The following is a 20,061-nucleotide window of genomic DNA, read 5'->3' on the forward strand; positions in this document are numbered from 1 at the left end:
TTGCCGGTAGTTTCAGATCGTAGGGTAAGTAACTTCTCAAAAGTAGACTTAGAGTAAGAAAAATCAAAGTCTAAGGAAGAAGAAAAAGCATCAAATTGAGCAAAGGCATTCATTTTACGGTTAATATTTCGGGAATGTTTTTCCCAAACGTCTGAAGTGACAGACACAAAAAGAAGTGGTCGTCCTCATCTGGTTCGAACCAGTGCAGCCATAAAAGCCGTTCGAGAAAGAGTTCGCAGAAATTCGCTTAGAAAGCGGAGAATCGTGTCTAGAAAAATGAATCGTGTCCATGTCAAGACCAATTAGAGATGATCTGCACATGAAAGACTTCCGTCGCTCAACTGGTCATCTTTTGACAACGCGCTTGAAGAAAATTAGACTCGACAGATGCAAGCAGCTTCTTCGCTGCGATGCGGTCAACGTCTGTGGAAAGACGATGAAATTTTCACTGTTGAAGAAGTTTTAAACAAGCAAAACAACAAAATCTTTGCCAAAATTTCTAAAGACACCAAAAATGTTGTTCCAAGCGTTCAGCGGGGTCACCATCCAGCCTCCGTAATGGTTTTGTGGGGAGTGTCTTGTAAAGGCGGCGAAAAAGGGATTAACACCAGGGCAAAAGTGTACCAGGAGGATGTCTCAGAAGGTTTGGTGAAGCAGTCTCTTTCCAATAGAGAGCGTTGGATCTTCCAGCAAGATTCCGCTCCAGCGCGTAAGGTAAAAACCAATCAGCAGTGGCCAAGACAATATTCCTCGGTTCATAGCCGCAGAAGACTCGCCGTCTGGAAGTACAGATCTGAATCCACAGTTTGTGTTCAGAATTAAAGAGCGTTACCTGTCGAAGACTTCACAGAAATTTGGTGGGTCTCAAACAATCTTTGGTTCGAGTAGCGACGTCAATATCCATGCGTGCTGCAAAAGTTGAATGGCCTAATCGTTTGAAGGTTTGAGTAAAAGCAAATTGTGATCGTTTTGAATGAAAATTACATTTTCTTTAATATTTGTGTGTTTAAATAAAACTAACTTTATTAAAAAAACGATTATAATTTAATATAGACAGTGGAATTAACTTGTAATAGAACTGATTTTAAGTATAGCCAAGTGATTTCAAGGATACTTCTTTATATCATACTCGGAGGGTGCTTTAGACCTTTTACAAAGGAGACTTTAGATCCTAATCGTGATGTACCATCTGGTTAGTTGTAGTAAAGTTCTGCTTCTTTTCCAGTGCAGACAAAGTCAACTGACTTAAAAACTGCAAAATAACGGGCAGTGGCACAGAAGGTCTTAGAAAATACTCATGAAAGGTGATTCGATACGCACCATCGTTTCGTCGACTTCAAAGTACCTACTTCTCCAGGCCGTTTGATACCAAACGAGGTTTCAGAGAGAGTGACTCGCTGTCGTGTGACTTCTTTAACCTGATGCTGGGAAAGATCGAACCAGTCGTAGAACTTAATCGCTCATTCACAATTTTTTATAACAGCGTACAATTGTTGGCGTATGCCGATGATATTGACATCATCGACCTCAGCAACCACTGTTAGTTCTGGTTTTCCCAAACTGGGTAAAGAGGAAAAGCAAATGGGTCTGGTGGATAAAACGAAGTACCTTCTGTCATCAAACAAACAGTCAGCTCGTCGGCACCCATGTCAATGTTGACAGTTATAATTTCGAGGTTGTAAAAGACTTCGTTTATTTAGGAAGCAGCATTAACACCGATAACAATGTCAGTCTTGAAATCCAACGTAGAATCTCTTTTACCAAGAAGTGCTACTTTGGACTAAGTAGGCAACTGGGCAGTAAAGTCCTCTCTCGACGAAAAAAAACTAACACTCTACAAGGCTCTCATCGTGCCCACCCTAATGTATGGTGCAGAAGCGTGGACGATGACAACATCCGATCAGGCATCCCTTATAATGTTGAGAGAAGGGTTCTGCCGAAGAGTTTTGAAGCGTTAGCAACGGCGAGTATTGCAGGCGATGGAACATTGAGCTATATGAGCTTTACGACGACATAGGTCTAAAAAAAATGAATAAGTGACACTTTTGTTAGGTATTCGGCCGAGTTCCTCCCCCTACTTGTGGTGTGCGTCTTGATGTTGTTCCATAGATGGGCATAGTGCAACGAATAAAGATCCAGCGGTTCGGCTGGCTGAGTCATGTCATTTGACGATAGTAATAAGTATCACTATGCTATGGGGGAAATGGCAACTGCTTTCCAAATGGAAATTTTTGCTACCCTGAAGATAGCCGCATGGATAATTCAGAGGAGATGGAGTGGAAACAGGACGCGAAGAATGTAAGAAGAAGCTTAATTCTGTCGCAAGACAAAACAGGCTTGTACTTATATGGGCTCCGGGACACTCCGGTGTTCAAGGAAACAACATTGCCGATGAATTGGCCAAGTGGATCAGTGGTTCCCCCACAAGGGCCCGAGCCAATAACCGGAATCAGTTCCGCAGGAATCATGAATTGGATCAGCGATTATGTATGCAATTCACATAAAGTGCGATGGTCCGGTCTAGAACGCTGCAGAGCTGCAAAGTGTTTTGTGAACAGAAAACTGTCAAACTTTCTACTAAATTTTGGGAGGAAAGACGTTGATGGTCGGTATTATTACAGGACGCAACCCATGGGGTCAGCATATGACCACCATTGGAATCATTGAGGACCCAATATGCCTGTAATGCTTGGAGGAGGCGGATAGCACTGAGCACTTTCTCTGTGAGTGTCCTGCCTTTGCTAGAGCAAGACTACGACTTTTGGGTTTCAATGTCGTGATAATGAGTAATATTCGTTCTCTGAAACTGGAGGGTATTTACAGATTTACCAAAGAATCTGGAAAATTCTCACAGGACTAGTTACCTCTGTCTCTACTACTACTACTACTACTACTACTTTTCTCCTCTCCCCCTTGACTATATGCCTTCTTCCCAGTGCTCTAAATACAATTGGCTTTTTAGCCTGAGTCTTTTTGGAGCCACCAAATCTCTTGGTGCTCCTTGGCTCGACCAATTCAAATTTCAATTTTAAAATTTCACCATCCCGTGGTGCCAGAGAAGAGGAAGGAAGGCCTACTCTGCGTTAAAAAGTCAGGTATTCACTTGGCGTTTTCAACTGGCGCTGGTTAGTACGAGAACCAAACGACTGGCGCACTTTGTTAAACTCGGCCAAATCAAGAAGAAGTAGTTACATGCTGGGAAATCGAACCTAGCACTACCGAGTGGTAGTCATGCACCAAGACATTCGGCTACGACCGCCGCCAAATATAATTTGACAATTAAATATCGGCTCTGGAGTTAGTTTAGATCAACTTGTGTAGAGGTTTTAGACATACATAAAGAGCAAAAAAAAGTTCCTTCCTCCTACAACCATCTTGCATCTCACTATTATTATGTGTGATGACTCTTTGAAGGTGACCTGAAGAATGAGATAGTTCGCGTTGCCGTTCAGACCTCTGTAGAAGAATACTTTTTATAGTCTTACTGTAGCCGAAATCCGTAATACTAAATGGTCTGCTCCCCTCAGTTCAACGCTGACTACGCTACTGGGATTCCAGCTCCCCTCATTCTGTTGGTTATAGGCTTAGTATTTTTTCTAGTCTTGCTGTGGGAGTGAGCTTGTGGCGACTTAAGTCTTAATTCAATCTTTTTGATAAATTTCCTTAATGTGACTGTTTATATCGATTATATTCTGTAAAGTACTATTTTTAAAATAAAATAAATTTGTTTTTTCATGACTTCAAGTTGCGGACTATAAATCTAAATTCACAAAATTCCAACGCTTCAAATGATATATCAAGATTTAAAAGCCAGCCCCAACTCACCATTTAAGAATAGTATCGACATCGATGACGACACCCTGAATGTTGCGCGCACGTGAATTCGAAGAGGATTGGCGAAAATAATGTTTTCGAACGCAAATGCCTATAATTAAATGAGCCATGAATTGGATTAAGCGCGTCAAATATGCATGAAACACCAGTGCGAACGAAAAATAAATAAATCAAGCAAACCCAAAAGCGCTCGAGCGTATCCCGGCGAAATAAGCGCAATGAAATTGAAAGCGACAACAGACGCCCAAAATCACTAACACAAAAAAGGGGGAAAAAAAAAAACAAATCAGCTCAGAATTGTTGAGTGCTACGCAACAAGAATTAAGAAGAGACAAGCGAAGCCCACGAAAAGGTAATAGTTTGTTGGCACTAAAATGGAAGAAGAGACGCGACCCAACCCATAAAAATGGCAGCGTTTAAGTTGCATAGCGAAGTGCTGCGCGGCGACATTAATCCACGCAAAAATCCCGAACAATATGCTGCGTCTCACAGCCAAAACAACCACTGCAGCTGTAAAGGCTAATAACAATAACAACAACAACAAAGCAACACCAACACGAATGACACATATCGACATACGGAAAAAAAACCAATGCAAATCCAAAGTATAATCAGGCTTTTGTACTCGCGCTTGATGCGCTAGTAGACACTGACACCAAAATCTCAAAAGCATGGCAAAGAACAGCACATCGAAATTGGGTTGCCACTATGCGTCTGCCCGACTTGCCTTGCGCAAAGATCGCGGGCAGCTCCACGGCCAATACTTGGTGGCAAAAATGTTGTTGTCACATGCGTGGTTGAGTGACTGCGCCGACTGAAGCGCGCATGTGTCGACTGACAAAACGCCTAGGGAGCAGCAGTGCACACACACACATACATACACAAATAGCAAAGAGGCTGACGGCTGGCGGCTGGAGGCGTTGCGATGGTGCAGCGTTAGGTGCTGAAAGACGGACTGCACGGTGAAGGGCAGACACGTAGCGACAACATAAGTTATGATGTTTCTAAAATAAGAAGATGATCATTTACGCGAAAACGCCTTGAAAAGTGGCTCAGCAACAATCAAATAAAAGTGCCTTTTCTTTGCTGCGCGCCGGGGGGAGAGGGGGTAATAAGGGAAGTAAGAAAAAATATGGAACCAATGAAACGGCTAATGGGCACTGGAGTACATAAAAATGCGTCTGAAGTGGCGCTGAATCATTTTGCGATCCAGAAAAATGCAAAGGAAAAACAAAAAAAAAAAAAAAACGATGAAAAGACTGTCTGACTTTTAACGAGTTACCTCGTATATTCGAACAAATGTTAGCATACGCATATACACATTTATGCTCGTATAATATCATAGGGTGGCACTTAAAAATGAACATTTAAAACTTGCAAGCGACACCCACATATTTTATGCTAAGTATAAACTGTGGTAGGTAGGTGTCGTGGTCGGCCAAAGCTCACTTGGAGAAGGGCGATGTTGCGCGAGTTAGCAGATGCAGACATCACATGGGGTGACGAAAAATAACAGCCCAGAACCGCGTACGATGGATGAGTCTTGTTGAGGCCCTATGCTCCCGAGCGGAGTGAACCACGATATGAAAATAGGCGATGAAATGGTTCAAGTACCAACCTCGCACTCTCCAAGTAGCACTAAAGCGCCGTTTTGATACCATTATGAGACCTCCAACAGGCAGATATCTACGGCCAAAGCCGTTGATGTAATGGAGAAGATTGATGGGATTAAGGTTGGCATACTACCCCAAGCATCACCCAGTGACCTTAATAGTCTAGTTGCCAAACCTGGACAATTACAGAGAAAGTACACAGCAGTCTCCTCCTCTAAGTCCTCACAGCTGCTGCAATGGGAGTTAAATGGTAAAACTAATTCGATCATCCAATGATCGTGCAACAGCTACGAGTTTGGAAATTTAATGGCGTGGAGTTCCCAGAACTTTCTGATTCTTTCCTTTATTGTATTGGGGCCGCAGGGTTTTCCAAATAACACATGAAGAAATAGAGTTCCATCTTTTCTGCACTTTGCTGGTAAATAAGTTGGGCAATTCCCTTTAACAACAATCAGGGGGTTGACGTTGACCGGGCAGGAGATCTCTTAGATCAATGTTACCTTATCATCATATTCCTACTTAGAGAAATGTTACCTGCACGCCTATCTTTGATCTGGGTTGGAGAGAAATCTTGCTAGAAGATCCAACGCTCTCCATTAGAGAGAGTAGTGCCAACTTTTCCCCCCTTTTCTTAACCCCTTTTTCGCAGAAATGAAGAGATGTAACGCCTTTACACGACACTCTCCACTAAACCATTACGAAGGCTGGATGGTGGCCACGTTGAACTCTTGAAACAACTTTTTTGCCTCTTTAGAGGTTTTAGCGTAGATTTTGTCATTTTGCTTATGAAAAACTTTTTCAACAGTGAAAATTTTCTCATCTGTGGAAAGAATATTTTCAAGGCCGTTGACCGCGCACCACCAAAGAAGCTGCTTTCATCTCTCGAGTCTAATTAGTCTCTTGATCTGGTCGACATATTAATTTCCTTGGATTTCCTGTTTTCCAAGGGAGTTTCTGCGAATTCTTCCTCGAACGGCTTCTAGGGCTGCACTGGTTCGAACCACACGAGGACAACACACGAGGGAAAAATGATTGATCGTGCGGTAAACAAACATTCTCGAAACATTAAGTTCTTTTAGCAATTCGTAACCACACTTTTGTAATGCAATGCGATTTTCTTTTGCTGTAGAGTTTTTAATATTAAGAACTTTGTGAAATAAAACAAATTGAAATGCGCTATCTCGGGCGAAGAAAGATATTCGAGCAAACTTAAAGGCATTTAAAGGAAGAAGACTTTTACTTAAGACGATGTGTGCGGTTTTTTGTAGAGAATAAGAAATGGCGATGCTACATAATTTCAAATATAGGCCAGAATCGCGTTTTTACACTTTTAGATTGAAACATCGAGAAAAGCTGAGTCACAATTATTATTATTAGTTGATTTCGCGCCGGCTCTGGGCGCATGATGCCAAATTTTAATGCAGCATGTCGAAAACCGGCCGCCGTAGTCGAATGGGTCTGTGAGAGGGACTACGTTTCGGGAGTGCGTAAAAAATCATTTTCTGTTCGAAGTCGGCTTAAAACTGCAGGTCCCCCTTAATTTTTTATTTATATTTTTTTGTGTCGAAAATTAGTAGAATATCATACTCTGGTTTTTCATAAAATATTTTCGCTTAATTTACTCGGGCCGTGTAATTGATTATGTACTAAAATTAAGTTTCATGGGAACTGAATAAAATACACATCACTTAATAAGTCTGCTAACAATATTTCACTTCATATTTATGTAGAATTGATGTATTACTCCCATCGAACTTGAAAGGTAACGAAATTATAAAGAAGAGTATTTACAGCAAGGCGAATGCAAAGGTGGTATCGTTAAACCAGCTGATTTGTTTATTTTTCGCCGTGCCCAACTTGATGCCAGCATAAAATGAAACGACGAAAAGCCGTTCCATTTACACTACCGTCGTATGCTTCTAGCTCCGACTTCATGTCGGTTGTGTAATATGGTTTGTCCTTTTCTTTTTCTTTAGTACTTTCTTTTTTCGTGCTATTCCAATGTACAAAATGTTGTTGTTGGTGTAGTGCCACCACCTTTAATGAATGCGCCTTGATTTGTAGGACTTGTCACAAGAACTAGTAGATTTTGCATTTTTTGATCAAATAAATATGAGATAGCGAATATAGAGAAGCGAATTCTGATGTCCCCCAATTTGGGTCGAACTTTTAGTGTCTTTTGTGGGGAGTGCCTTTGCCGAAGGAACCATACCTCTAAAACGAATTCTGATGTCCCCCAATGTGGGTCGAACTTTTAGTGTCTTTTGTGGGGAGGCAAAAAAATCGCTCATTGCTCTGAGAAAATCGTATTCTAGGGATCAAAATAAGAAACTTTGCCGAAGGAACCGTACCTCTAAAACGAATTCTGATGTCTCCCAATTTGGGTCGAACTTTTTATGTTCTTTTCTCATATAAAGGCCAAAAATGGTGATATTTTGAAATGATTGTATGGGGAACCCTCCAGGGGAGTTCCAGGGGGTGTGCCACTGGCATGGGTGGATGACCGTCCAAAGTTAGTGGGGTCGGTCCTACATTTGGACTCGATTGGAGCACTCTAAATGGGACAAAGTGGGATTTTTCGTTCGACCCAAATTGGGGGACATCAGAACTCGTTTTAGAGATATGGTTCCTTCGGCAAAGTTTCTTATTTTGATCCCTAGAATACGATTTTCACAGAGCAAAGAGCGATTTATAAATCGACCCGCCCTAATATATATATATATATAGAAACATTGACCTGCAGCTATTCTAGCAAATATTGCATACTTTTTTAATAGTAACTCTTTTTTCATGAGCATAAATTGTGATCAAAAGATTTACTATTTTTTATGGACCACCCTATCGTACATGCTGCTGTGGTACATTTGCTGGTAGTTTTTTCTCACTACTATCCCGTCTGTAGTTTGCAGCTGAGAAATGGTAAAGAAATACATATAAACCTTTCTGGTTTGCAGCAGCATTCACTCACTGCATTGTCAGCCCGCCTTTGCTGGCTCTCTGCAGCTACAGCCCATCGAAGGAGTGCCAGAATGCGTGTTCTGGAGGTCATACGGTCGCATACATTAAGTGTGAAATTTATGTGTGAGCTATGCCAGAGTAATAAGAATTATATGCACATGTTTGTATGTACATGAGCATGAGTGTGGGTATGAATGTGTGTAAGTCACTGTAAGAGAAGGCGGCATAACAAGATTGTAGTGCGTAAGCAACAAAACGTGTGAAGTTTCATGTGCGGTCATTAATTTATTCCCTATTTTGTAAACATTTATACAGGGACGTAAGAAACAAGCAAACTCTTTGAAATTTGTCTTCTAAAAGTGAAGGCGCGAAAATTTTATTTAGAGAATCAACGGTCGATTCATATGCTACGTCTCATGGCGAATAATCTATTTGAAGGGGGAATAAGGCGTCCAGGTCCAATAATGGACACCCAACTGATTCTGCACCCAAATAATATTGTGACCTGTTAAGATTTGTTGGATTTTTTTAAATTCTCCTGTTAAATTTTCTAGCCTTGTTGATGGTAGAACTCCACAGAGTAGATGATCGAGGTTGGCCGCGCACAACTTTTTACAAATAACTAGAAATAGTAGACTAAAGTGGGAGGTTGCATGTTTCAAAATTTATTTCGTATGAATTAAGTCCTCTTAAGCCCTCAAAGAAAGCGAATTAAAGAGTGCGTCATTGGCTGATTTCATTTTAAGCCACATTTCATCTTGGCACTAAATTCTATTACTTCGCCGCCCGTCCATTGAAACGGGTAATGTTAGAAAATTCACAAAATATGAAATACATTCTATCAAAAAAGTAGCGGGAATTGTTAAATACAACGCAAAATAATTCTTTAATCATCAAATTTATTTTGTCGTCTTCAAAATAGGCTCCATTTGAAGCAATACGATTGACGATTAGTCCAGTCATCAAAGCACTTTTTAAACGCGTTTGAAGAGATCTTCTTCAGCTCCTTCAGCGAATTCTCCTTAATGGCCTTTATCGACTCAAAGCGGCGTCGCGGAGTGGCAATTTCAGTTTTGGGAAAAGGAAAAGTCACAGGGGGCTAAATCCGTTGAATACGGTGGTTGTTCGATGATATTTGGCGAGTTTTTGATCAAAAAAGTGTTCACAATATGAGCTTTGTGAGACGATGCGTCATCATCAAGATCCATGAGTTTTCTTCTTTTCAAAGGTCGCACAACTTCCCAACAATATTCTTTATTTACTGTAGAATCCTTTGAAATGAATACCGAGTGCGCAACACCAAGATAATCAAAGAAAACGAGTAGAATGACTTTCACTTTTGACCGATTTCGACGAGGTTTTTTTGGTTTCGGCTCATGTTTACAGCGCCATTCAGCCGCCTGTTGATTGGTTTGCCTTTCAAACTCATATACCCACGTCTTATCACCTGTTATGATGTGCTGGAATTGGATTATGGTTGGGCCCGAATTCACTTGCTCAAGCATGTTTTCAGCCACCTTTTTCCGATGCATTTTTTGAAAGAAACTCAACTCTCTTGGAACGAGTCGAGCAGCTACGCGTCTCATGCCCAAATGATGCTGTAAAATGTGGCGAATTGATTCGTGAGACACGTTAATGTCACGACCTACCTCCCACAAACTTAAATGATGATGGTTTTCCAGCACCATTTCCTTTTAACCGTTGAAGACGTTAACGGGCGACCAGATCGGGGCAAATCTTCTACGACTTCTCTGCAAAAGTCTTATACCACTCGTAGACCCATGATTCTGATAAAGCACCATCGCCATAGGCTTTCTGCAACATTTTCAACGATTCGACATACGAAATCCCGTTGAAAACACAAAATTTAAGACATATTCTTTGTTCGATGTTTTTAGCCAATGTGAAAATCGCAGAGCACACCTGTGGTTGACTGACATAAATAAAGGCCAAAAACAAGCTTATTTGACAGATCTCGCTCAAACTCTGCGACACTATAGAGGCCAGTTGTGCCAACATTCCAGATATGTGTAACGCGCGCTTTTTAAATGAACAGTTCCCGATATTTTTTTTGACTGACTATGTTAGGAAATTCACATGGCGAAATGATCAAAATTAAAAAATTTCTCAACGCAACAAATGCTGCAAGAAAGTTACATAGGTATACTCGTATTCTCTGACCGACTGGAATGCTGGACGAAGTAAAAAGAAATTCTTAAGAAATTTTTGTTAGCCCCCAAAATTTGTGTGCAAGAAATGTGCAACGCGAAAATATGATCTTAATTTGGCTACTCCCACTATTTTGTATGTGCCTCTTGTGCTGTTACACGTGTAGTTCCACCAGTAGAGGGACCTACAGTTTTATGCTCCCGGACGGCAGATGGTTTTCGTAAATGCCAAAACGCTTCCTTGACAAACTCTATATTAGAGAAGATTTTAGGAAGTTGGCGTAGCGTCGAACACTAGATTTCAAAAGTAGTTCAAATAAAGAATCTAAGTGAATTGACAAACCCAGTTATGATTGATTCCCAATTCCCGTTCAAATGATTTCACTGGACGCCCTTATTCAAAATTAATCACACAAAATTTTCTACAAGCAATTATTCTACTACATTCCCTTCTTGGTGAGTGCTGTGCAATTAAAAACCGGTGAATTTGATAAATTATAGAATTCCATACAATACAGCATCGTTAATCAGCAGCGCCGCATGCTTGCATTATTGAGCTCAGCTAAGGCAAGTGACTCAGTGGGTTAGTGCAGTTTTACTTTCTTCATTACAATAAGGCAGCCATTAATGTGACATGAGTAATATTTTTAAATTGAAGAAATCATTATTTGAGATATTTTTGAGTGTATTTATATTATTGTTATCTTTCAAGGAAGTGCATAATTTTTTATTTGTTATTTACCATATGCAAAGTATTCAGAAATTAGCAGCAGAATTAACAACAAAAAATAAGTGAGCAGTTAAAAGTGAGAACAACAACGAAAGTATGCAATAACAATAAGAACAAAAAACTTGGTTAGCAACTGGTAAACAAGTAAAGCACCCATACCACTTACTAGGTTCATAAACTCCTTCAGGCGCTACAAAGTAAGCAAGTTTTTTTTTCGTTGGAGTTGTTTAAAAAATATAAATATTTTTTTTGTTTTTACAGTTTTAGGGAATCCATGGCGTACCGATTATGTGGAAGAAGTATTGTATTTTTTAATTGATTTTTGTATAAAGGGAAAGAAAATAAAAAAGAGAAAAAATCAAAAAATTATGAATTGCATATTTCGTTTAAAAGGTAGGTAAATAGGGAATAGTAGGGGGGGGGGGGGGGGGGTAAAATGTATAAAATAGGGAGAATTAATTTTGTTGTAGGTATACGAAGATTGGTAGATAAATAAATATAATACAATATATAAATTAGGGCTGTTCTTATTTGCGATTTTTAAATGGAAAGATGGGAATTTGCGCATTTGTCGCCTTATGCTAGTGAAAAATTAAGTGTTCAAAATTTCAGGTAATCGGTTTGTTTTTAATGGAATTGCATAAGAGAAAATTTATCGCTTTTTAGGTAGATAATTTTAAAAATCGATTTGTAATTAATTTGTAAGACAAGATAAAAAAATATCTCAATAAATAATTTTTATGAAGGTGTGGATGAGCTAAAACTTTTTTTTTTTTTTTAAATTAAAAATCAGGTTTTCTATTACCGCTTTTTAAGGCAAAGAAATAAATTTGTAAGAATAAAATTATATTAAATAAGATTAAAAAAATCTGAAAAAATAATTTTTATGAAGCGAAGATGTGCTAAAAAAAATTTGTTTTGTATAATTTTTAATTTCTTTTTTGAAAAAATTTGTTTCGGATTTTTTTAAACAGCTGTTTTAAGTATTTTAAGAAACCAATTTAAAATAAATTTATGAGAATAAAATTAGAAAAAAAAATTTGAAAAAATAACTTTTATAAAGCTTTGGAAGTGTGAAACAAAACGCTTTTCTGAATTTTTTTTATTTTCTTTGTAAAATTTAAAATTTTTTATTACAAATTTTTTTTTTCAGATTTTTTTATAACGCCTTTTTAGGTAATTTAAAAACCGATTTATAATAAATTTGTGAGAATTATATTAGATTAAATAAGATAATTTTTTTTTTTTAATTTATTTCAGATTTTTTTTAAACAGCTGTTTTAAGTATTTTAAGAAACCAATTTATAATAAATTCGTGAGAATAAAACTAGTAAAAAAATTTGAACAAATTAAAAATAATGTTTTTGTGAACTTTAACATTTTTTTTGTAAAATGAAAAATTTTTTTTTCACAAATTTTTTTTCGTATAATTTTCTACCGCTTTTTTTAGGTAATTTAAGAAACCGATTTATAAGAAATTTGTGAGAATAAATTTAGATAAAATAAGATAAAAAACAAATAAATAACTTTTATGAAGTGGATGAATGTTTTTTTGGTAAAATTTAAAATTTAAATTTAATTATTAAACAAAACATTTTTTCTGCGAACTTTTAATTGTAAAATTATCTTTTTTTTTCAGATTGCTTTATACCGCTTCTTCAGGTAATTTAAAAAATTTTTTGTAACATTTTAGGTGCTTTAAAAAACCGACTTATAATAAATTTGTAAGAATGAAATTTGATTAAATAAGATTTCAAAAAATATATGAATAAATAACTTTTATGAAGTTGTGGATGAGTTAAAGTAACAAATAATAAAATGTTTTCGACAAAATTTTTTTTCGAAGAAAATTATTTTTTTAATATTTTTTGATATAAAAAACTTTTTCTTTTTTTTTTGATATTCTTTTCGTTTTTTTAAATTTTTTTTCTACAAATGTTTTTTTGTTTTTTTTAATTTTAAATTGTTTTTTATACCGCCTTTTTAGGTAATTTAAGAAACCGATTTATAACAATTTTGTAAGAATAAAATTAGATTAAATAAGATAAAAAGAAATCTGAATAAATAACTTTTATAAAATTGTGGATGGGTTAAACATTTTTTTTCGACTAAATATTTCTTTCTTTAATAATTTAAAAAAAAATTTTTTTTTTTGTGAATTTTTTTTGTAAAATTAAAAATTTTTTATTGAAATTTTTTTTCATAGTTTTTATACCGCCTTTTTAGGTAATTTAAAAAACGGACTTATAATAAATTTGTGAGAATAAAATTAAATTAAATGAGATAAAAAATATCTGAATAAATTACTTTTATAAAATTGTCGATGTGTTAAAAAAATATTTATTTCAACAAAATTAAAAAAAAAAGTTTTTTTGATTGTTTGAGATTTTTTATACCGCTTTTTTAGGTAATTTATAATAAATTTATAAGAACAAAATTTGATTAAATAAGATAAAAAAATATATGAATAAATAACTTTTATGAAGGTGTTTGTAAACAATATTTCTATTTTGTGAAAAAAAAAAATTTTTTTTTAATCTAGATTTTTTTCATTTTTGAAAAATTATGTCTTTGAAATCAATAAAAACTAATTTCACACAAAAAAGTCTTGGTGTTTTGAATAGGTAACACTTCATATCGTTCACCCTGTAAGTAGTCAAAACTCGGAAATATGTCGTGCTGCTATTATTTTGTCCGTCACTGTGAATACACAATATAGGTGAAAAAAAATATTTCTGAGATATATTCAACCAAAATAAGAAAAAAATTTATAAAAAAATGTATATCAAAGAAATCCCAACAAATAAGAACATCCCTAATGTATATAGAAATACGCATATAAATGTAAATTTAATAAATTATAATTAAGCACTGCTCCTTCAAATAAGCATAAATATTTCTTATAATACAATGTAAAAATTTTAGTCACAATGTTTAGGTTGTTTACTGTACAAGAAAAACTTTCGAATTTTTTTTTTCAAGCGCATAAGAAATACAATTTACACAGTTAAAATTCAAGTAATTGACAGAAATATTATTTACTGCCAATTAAAAAAAAACAGTTATTTACGAAAATTGGCGTCAAATCAGCTAACTACATTTTTCTTAATAAGACAAAAAACTAACGTAGCACCCTTTGTTTGGGGCGGGAGTTAGAATTATTTACAATCGTATAGACTACAGAAAATATTAATTATCGATTTTTTTTTTTAATTAGAAAGTTATAAAAATATTCATCAATTTTGAACTAAATTTTGGAATGAAAAATTTTCGGACAAATAACAAAACATTTCACTATGCGATAGTTCGAAAGAAATACAAAAACCTTCACCAGCTGACAGAATAGTTTTGAACATAAAAGTATTTTCATAACACACAAATAATTAAAAATAACTAAAATTTATCTGCTTAAAGTAAACAGAAATTTTGGTTTAATTTTTGTAGTCACAATTAAGAAACAATTTCAATCGAAGAAACTATCTACGAAGCAGTTAAATAATTACGTAATTAAAAAAAAAAACAAAAAAAAAACGATTTTCCAATCTTTTTTTTTTCTATTTAAAAAATTTCGTTACTTTTATGGGCCTCAAAACTTACATCTTCGTCCATCGGTTATGATTTGCTCACAATCGTTGAGGGTCTGCGTAATCGGACAGCGATAGAGTGCACCCGTTTGATTTGTACCAGGCTGGAGATTTTTATCCAAAGGAGCACCAACTAGTAGCCTGTAAGTAAAAGGAGGAAAATATTATAATAGAAATATAATAAAATTTATTTAATTTAATTTTAATAATCTAGAGTAAAAACTAACTTGAAATTTTTTAAATTGGAGAAGTCGAGCCAAGAAGCACCGAGAGATTTGGTAACTCCTAAAACACTCAGGCTAAAAAACCAATTGTATTTAAAGTGCATGGAAAGTGAAAGAGTAGATAGTCAAGGAGGAAAGGAGAGAAGTAACAGAAGAAAAAAGATAGGATAGAATAGAGAAATAGAGGTTGCTAGAGCTGTGAAAATTTTCCAAATTCTTTGATAAATCTGAAAAAATATCTTCCAGTTTGAGTAAACGAATATTACTCAGTCTCATGACATCAAAATCCATAATTCGCAGGCTTGCTCTAGCAAATGCAGGGCATGCACAGAGAAAATGCTCATTGTTATCCGCCTCCTCTAATAATAATACCCCATCGATTTTTACCACGCACCGTCTGTCCGTCAAATATGACTTAGGCCATTAGAGTGAAATTCCAAGCAAGCTACTACTGGGTTGCCCATATTCGACGGACCCATGAGTTTTTTTTTAAATCAAAGAAAAACACAATTTTTTTGATGTTGACGATAATAATAATTTTATTTGGTTCAAGTAGATTTGTTGACATCACTTTTTGAATATGATATCTCTCAAATGGCCGCCTTGAGCCTGTACGGCGTATTGTGCCCGTTTTGCAGCATTTTCCATAGTTTTAGCTAACATTTCGGCTGGAATAGCGGCTATTTCCCCACGGATGTTGTTCTTTAGCTCTTCTATGGTCTTTGGCTTATTAATATAAACCTTTGATTTTAAATATCCCCACAAGAAGAAGTCAGGTGGCGTTAAATCGGGCGAACGCGGTGTCCAGTCAAAATCGCCATTTTTCGACATCAAACGACGAGGAAACAATTTCTTGAAAAAATCGATTGTGGTGCGAGCAGTGTGTGGTGGAGCGCCGTCTTGTTGAAACCAGAACTGCCTCATACGCTTTCGACGAATAATTGGCATCACAAAAGTGGTTATCATATCGCGATAAGGCTCCTGATTGACGGTAACAGCTTGACCATCTTCAAAGAAAAACGGCCCAATAATCGTTTTCGCACTAGCGCCGCACCAAACAGTGGCTTTTTCGTCATAAAGGGGTACCTCGTGAGGATTTTCAGTGGCGTAAATACGGCAATTTTGCTTGTTTACCGTCCCATTCAATAAGAAATGAGCCTCATCGGACATGATGATTTTGTTCTTCTTCTTCTTCTTTTGACTTCTTTTGTTGAATGTAAATTTCAACAATTTGGGAGCGCTCGCGTGGCGTGTACTGTTAATACCCTGGCTGTAGAGCGGCCAGTTAAAAAACCATGTTGCTTTGGGTGAATTAAAGACTTCACCTCAAAAAAAATTTGTTAAAAATAATCTCAAGAGTGATTACCAACGCTGGACAATTCTTGAGTAAGATAGCTGGAAGACCCTCAGCATCTGTATTTGACGAAGCTTTGAGAGAAAGCATCCACTTGAAAATGTTATCAGATGAGTTGTCTCAAGGGATGAAAGGTCAATGGACGCTTAATCAACTGGCACATAATTTGACATAAAAATGTCTGTAAATAAGTTAGCTGTTTCGGCAGGTGTACTCGTACTTGCAATTTTCATTCAACATCACCGAAGCTGTTATACTCGAATTGGACTTTTTACCTTTGACAAAATTCCAACACGAATTTGGATTAGCTTTGATGTTGCGCCGAGTGCTAAGAATATAAATGACTGACTATAGTTTAATTAAAAAAAAGTAAAATTCATAAGAGAAGTGGTGGCAGGGAGAGAAGAGCATCTTAGAGCCGCCCATAATTGCTTAGTCGATTAAAGCGCCATTTAAACACCAGAATTTGGTGTGGGTCTTAACTTAATTAATAAATAAGCTTAAAAAACACGTAAGCCCTTTGTTACTAATTTTAATTTATGTTAATTAGTGTTAAATTTCAATACTTGTCAACACCAAGGAGGAATATGAACAGCGAAACCTTCAAGCCATCAATACCTTTTTAGTCGTCTAAGCCGACACAGCCTACTTTATCTAATCATTGAATTTTCATTGTAGAATTTTAATCAAAAACACCAGTCGTATCAGGAAACAATAATCAAATTGGTCAATAAAAGATGTTCACTACTGATATCCAACTAAGCTGATTAACCGAAATGTGTTAATGTAGTTTTAATCAAAATATACGAATCTTATGCTTTGCTCGAAACTACTTTACATGGAGTCCCAGCAGGGAAAACCGGAACATAATTTAAAACTACCGAGTATGTGAGTTTTTCAAAGGGACAATTGCCCAAAGAATCTTCAGGGTGCAGGCAGAGGAAGATCTTCTAGTGTCATCAGGGGTTAATAGAGGCTGCCCCCAAGGTGGTGTGCTGTGTCCATTGCTCTGGTGCATGGTGATCAATCCTCTACTCACAGTCTAAATGATGCTGGATAAAGATTCTGTTGAAAAAGATCTGTAGAAAAGTGCAGAGAATTCTGGATATGACTGACACTTGGCGCTGTGCAAATGGGCTAACGGCAAACCCTACGAAGACTGGTATTGTCCTTTTTACTAGAAGGAGGAAGCTTGATGGACTCGTTCTGCCTAAGCGAAAAGGAGTCACAATCCAGCTATCCAAAGAAATAAAATATCTTGGAGTAACTTCTTTGGAAGTCCACAGTTGAAACAAAGACATCCAAAGCACTGACAGTCTTCTGGAAGTGTAAAGGTGGGAAAACGTGGGGTCTTTCTCCTAGCAAGGTCATATGGATCTACACGGCTATGATAAGACCTATTATCACCTATGGATCAGTGGTCTGAATGAGTAGACTCTCTCTTGTGGGAGTCAGGGGGAACTTATCGAGACTACAACACGCTGTGTCCATCTGTTGCACCGAAGCTTTTCCGACTACTGCAGGCCTGGCATTAGATGCTCTCATTAGTCTACCACCACTTGATGCTTTCATCCAAGGAGAGGCCTTAAAGGCCATCTGCAGGCTGAAATACAATGGAAATTAGTAGGGTCCCTGTCAGGGATTGGACAACAGAGAAGGTATGGACTCCATGCCATCAGGAGTGGTACTTGAAACGATATGCAGTGTGGTGCTGCTAGAGGCTCAATTGTGGTCAAACTCTGAAAATGAGCTCGACAAACACTGTTTTCGTATTTTTACGGACGGCTTCAGGACCGAGCACGGTTCCGGATCTGTTGACTATGTGGAATTCAGCGAAACAAAACTATACTTTGGTCTCAGCACTGGTCTTGGAATGTATATATCTGTGTTTCAAGCCGCGGCAAATAGTATTCAAGAAGCACAGAACTTTGTTGTGGCAAACAGGTGGAGAGGCAGATCCGTATGTGTCTGTAGCAACAGCATAGTTGTGCTCATGACCATAGACACGCCCCCAACCACTTCCAGGGTAGTTACATCCAGTAAATCAGGCCGACCTATGCCGGTAGACACAATATCCTGATGCTAACATGGATCTCGGGTCACGTGGATATCGTAAGTAACGAGATTTCTGACTCTTAAGTGTCGGACCTCTAACGCTAACTCTGTTACCTGGTATCTCGACGGCGCCTGTGCGAGTATTTGTCAGTAAGCCGAGTTGATATTGCGTAAGCCGAGTTGATATCCATAAGCGTGTAGAGAACCCACTTAGATCTGTAGGATAATTGCAATACCCCTTGTTTGGGCTCAAGTTCTCTCTAATTCCCAAAGTAGTGAACCCACTTCGTCTCTTATAAACGGAGAAATATTGCAGAGGACTGCCAATTCTGCAATAGTCTGCCAGACATCCAAAAAAAAGTAAGAGTTTAGACAGCAATATTGTATTGTGGCAAAAGCAAAGAGCTCCACTTCCTCCACTTTTTTGCAGCCGCGACAGAAGTTATTAGTGGGAAACCTCATACGCCTCTTGTGTATTCCCATTAGGCAGTGAGCGGTGATGATACCAACTACTGCAGTAATGGAGGGTCGGCCAGGAATGATGAGGGACCTGGTTCAGTTTTCCTTTATTATAGACCAGATCAGCCTAGTTACCTTACAGGTGAGATGCGTGATCCATCCTTTGTTAGCCTGCGGAATGTAGATCGAGTTTATCCAGAGCGTGCTTGAGGATGAAAATATGCTCCTCATACTGTGAAGAGTCAACTTTTGGGAGTTGGGCCCAGCTTCTTCTCTTATTTGTTGTGTGGGCGTTGATTTTGTTTCACAAATCGAGGAATCTACAGTTTTAAGCTGACTCGGAATGGCAGCTATTTTTTATGAGAAGTTGTTTCATTGCAGTAAAACACTCGGAGCTTTGCCATTGTCGGCCGAGGAGGGACAGCTATTAGAAAAAATTTGTTATGCGTTTTGCTGCTTCATGCACGGAAATTCGAACCTACGTGTTCCCGAATGGTGGTCACCCACCAACCCATTCGGCTACGACGGCCGCCTAACCACGACGGCCTCTATAACCAACACAAAATCTAATCAAAGCCTTCTCTAAATCATAACGTATTCGTCCACCAAAAAGCTATGTGATTTCTTCATCAGACTGTTGCGAATCATAATTTTGAACTCCTCGTCAATACCGCTGATTGACAGCTTACACTTCTTCCTCAGCACCGATCTTATGCTTGACAAGGTGGCCTCGGTCAAATACTTCTGGTGTGGGCTTATTTGTTCTACTAATTAATTGAGCTAAAACCTGAACTCGCTTAACAGCTAACTCGCAATGGTTTCCTATCACAAAAAATAATGTTCCACTATCACTGCTATCCTCGGAACGCTAGATGGACTCTTATGAGGAATTCTTTTATGGGAGGAATATAATCGTAGGTGTACCATAGAAACAACTTTTCCTATCATTTGGTATTATATGTCCACAGGGCTGTGCCGAACGCTAGTCACGCTCAAACCCATTCGGCTATGATGGCCGCCCACACTGTTGCCATTCTGATGAAACCAGGAATACTGCAAGCTTTGATGCAATATTCGTTATG

General features: G+C 37.4%; 1 protein-coding gene across 1 annotated transcript in view; it reads right to left on the bottom strand.

Annotated features, from left to right (window-relative positions):
• LOC128856581 (integrin alpha-PS1) overlaps positions 1 to 15,033 on the bottom strand; it is a gene marked incomplete at its 5' end in the record, with an annotated part of 75,254 nt that extends 60,221 nt beyond the window's left edge. The window contains 2 exons of the mRNA XM_054091890.1: positions 11,470 to 11,493; positions 14,901 to 15,033. Coding sequence (XP_053947865.1) covers positions 11,470 to 11,493; positions 14,901 to 15,033 — 157 coding nt within the window. The remainder of the gene's footprint in view (positions 1 to 11,469; positions 11,494 to 14,900) is intronic.
• Positions 15,034 to 20,061: the final 5,028 nt, after the last annotated feature.

The sequence above is a fragment of the Anastrepha ludens genome, chromosome 3 (genome assembly GCF_028408465.1).
Source record: "Anastrepha ludens isolate Willacy chromosome 3, idAnaLude1.1, whole genome shotgun sequence".
Lineage (NCBI taxonomy): Eukaryota > Metazoa > Arthropoda > Insecta > Diptera > Tephritidae > Anastrepha > Anastrepha ludens.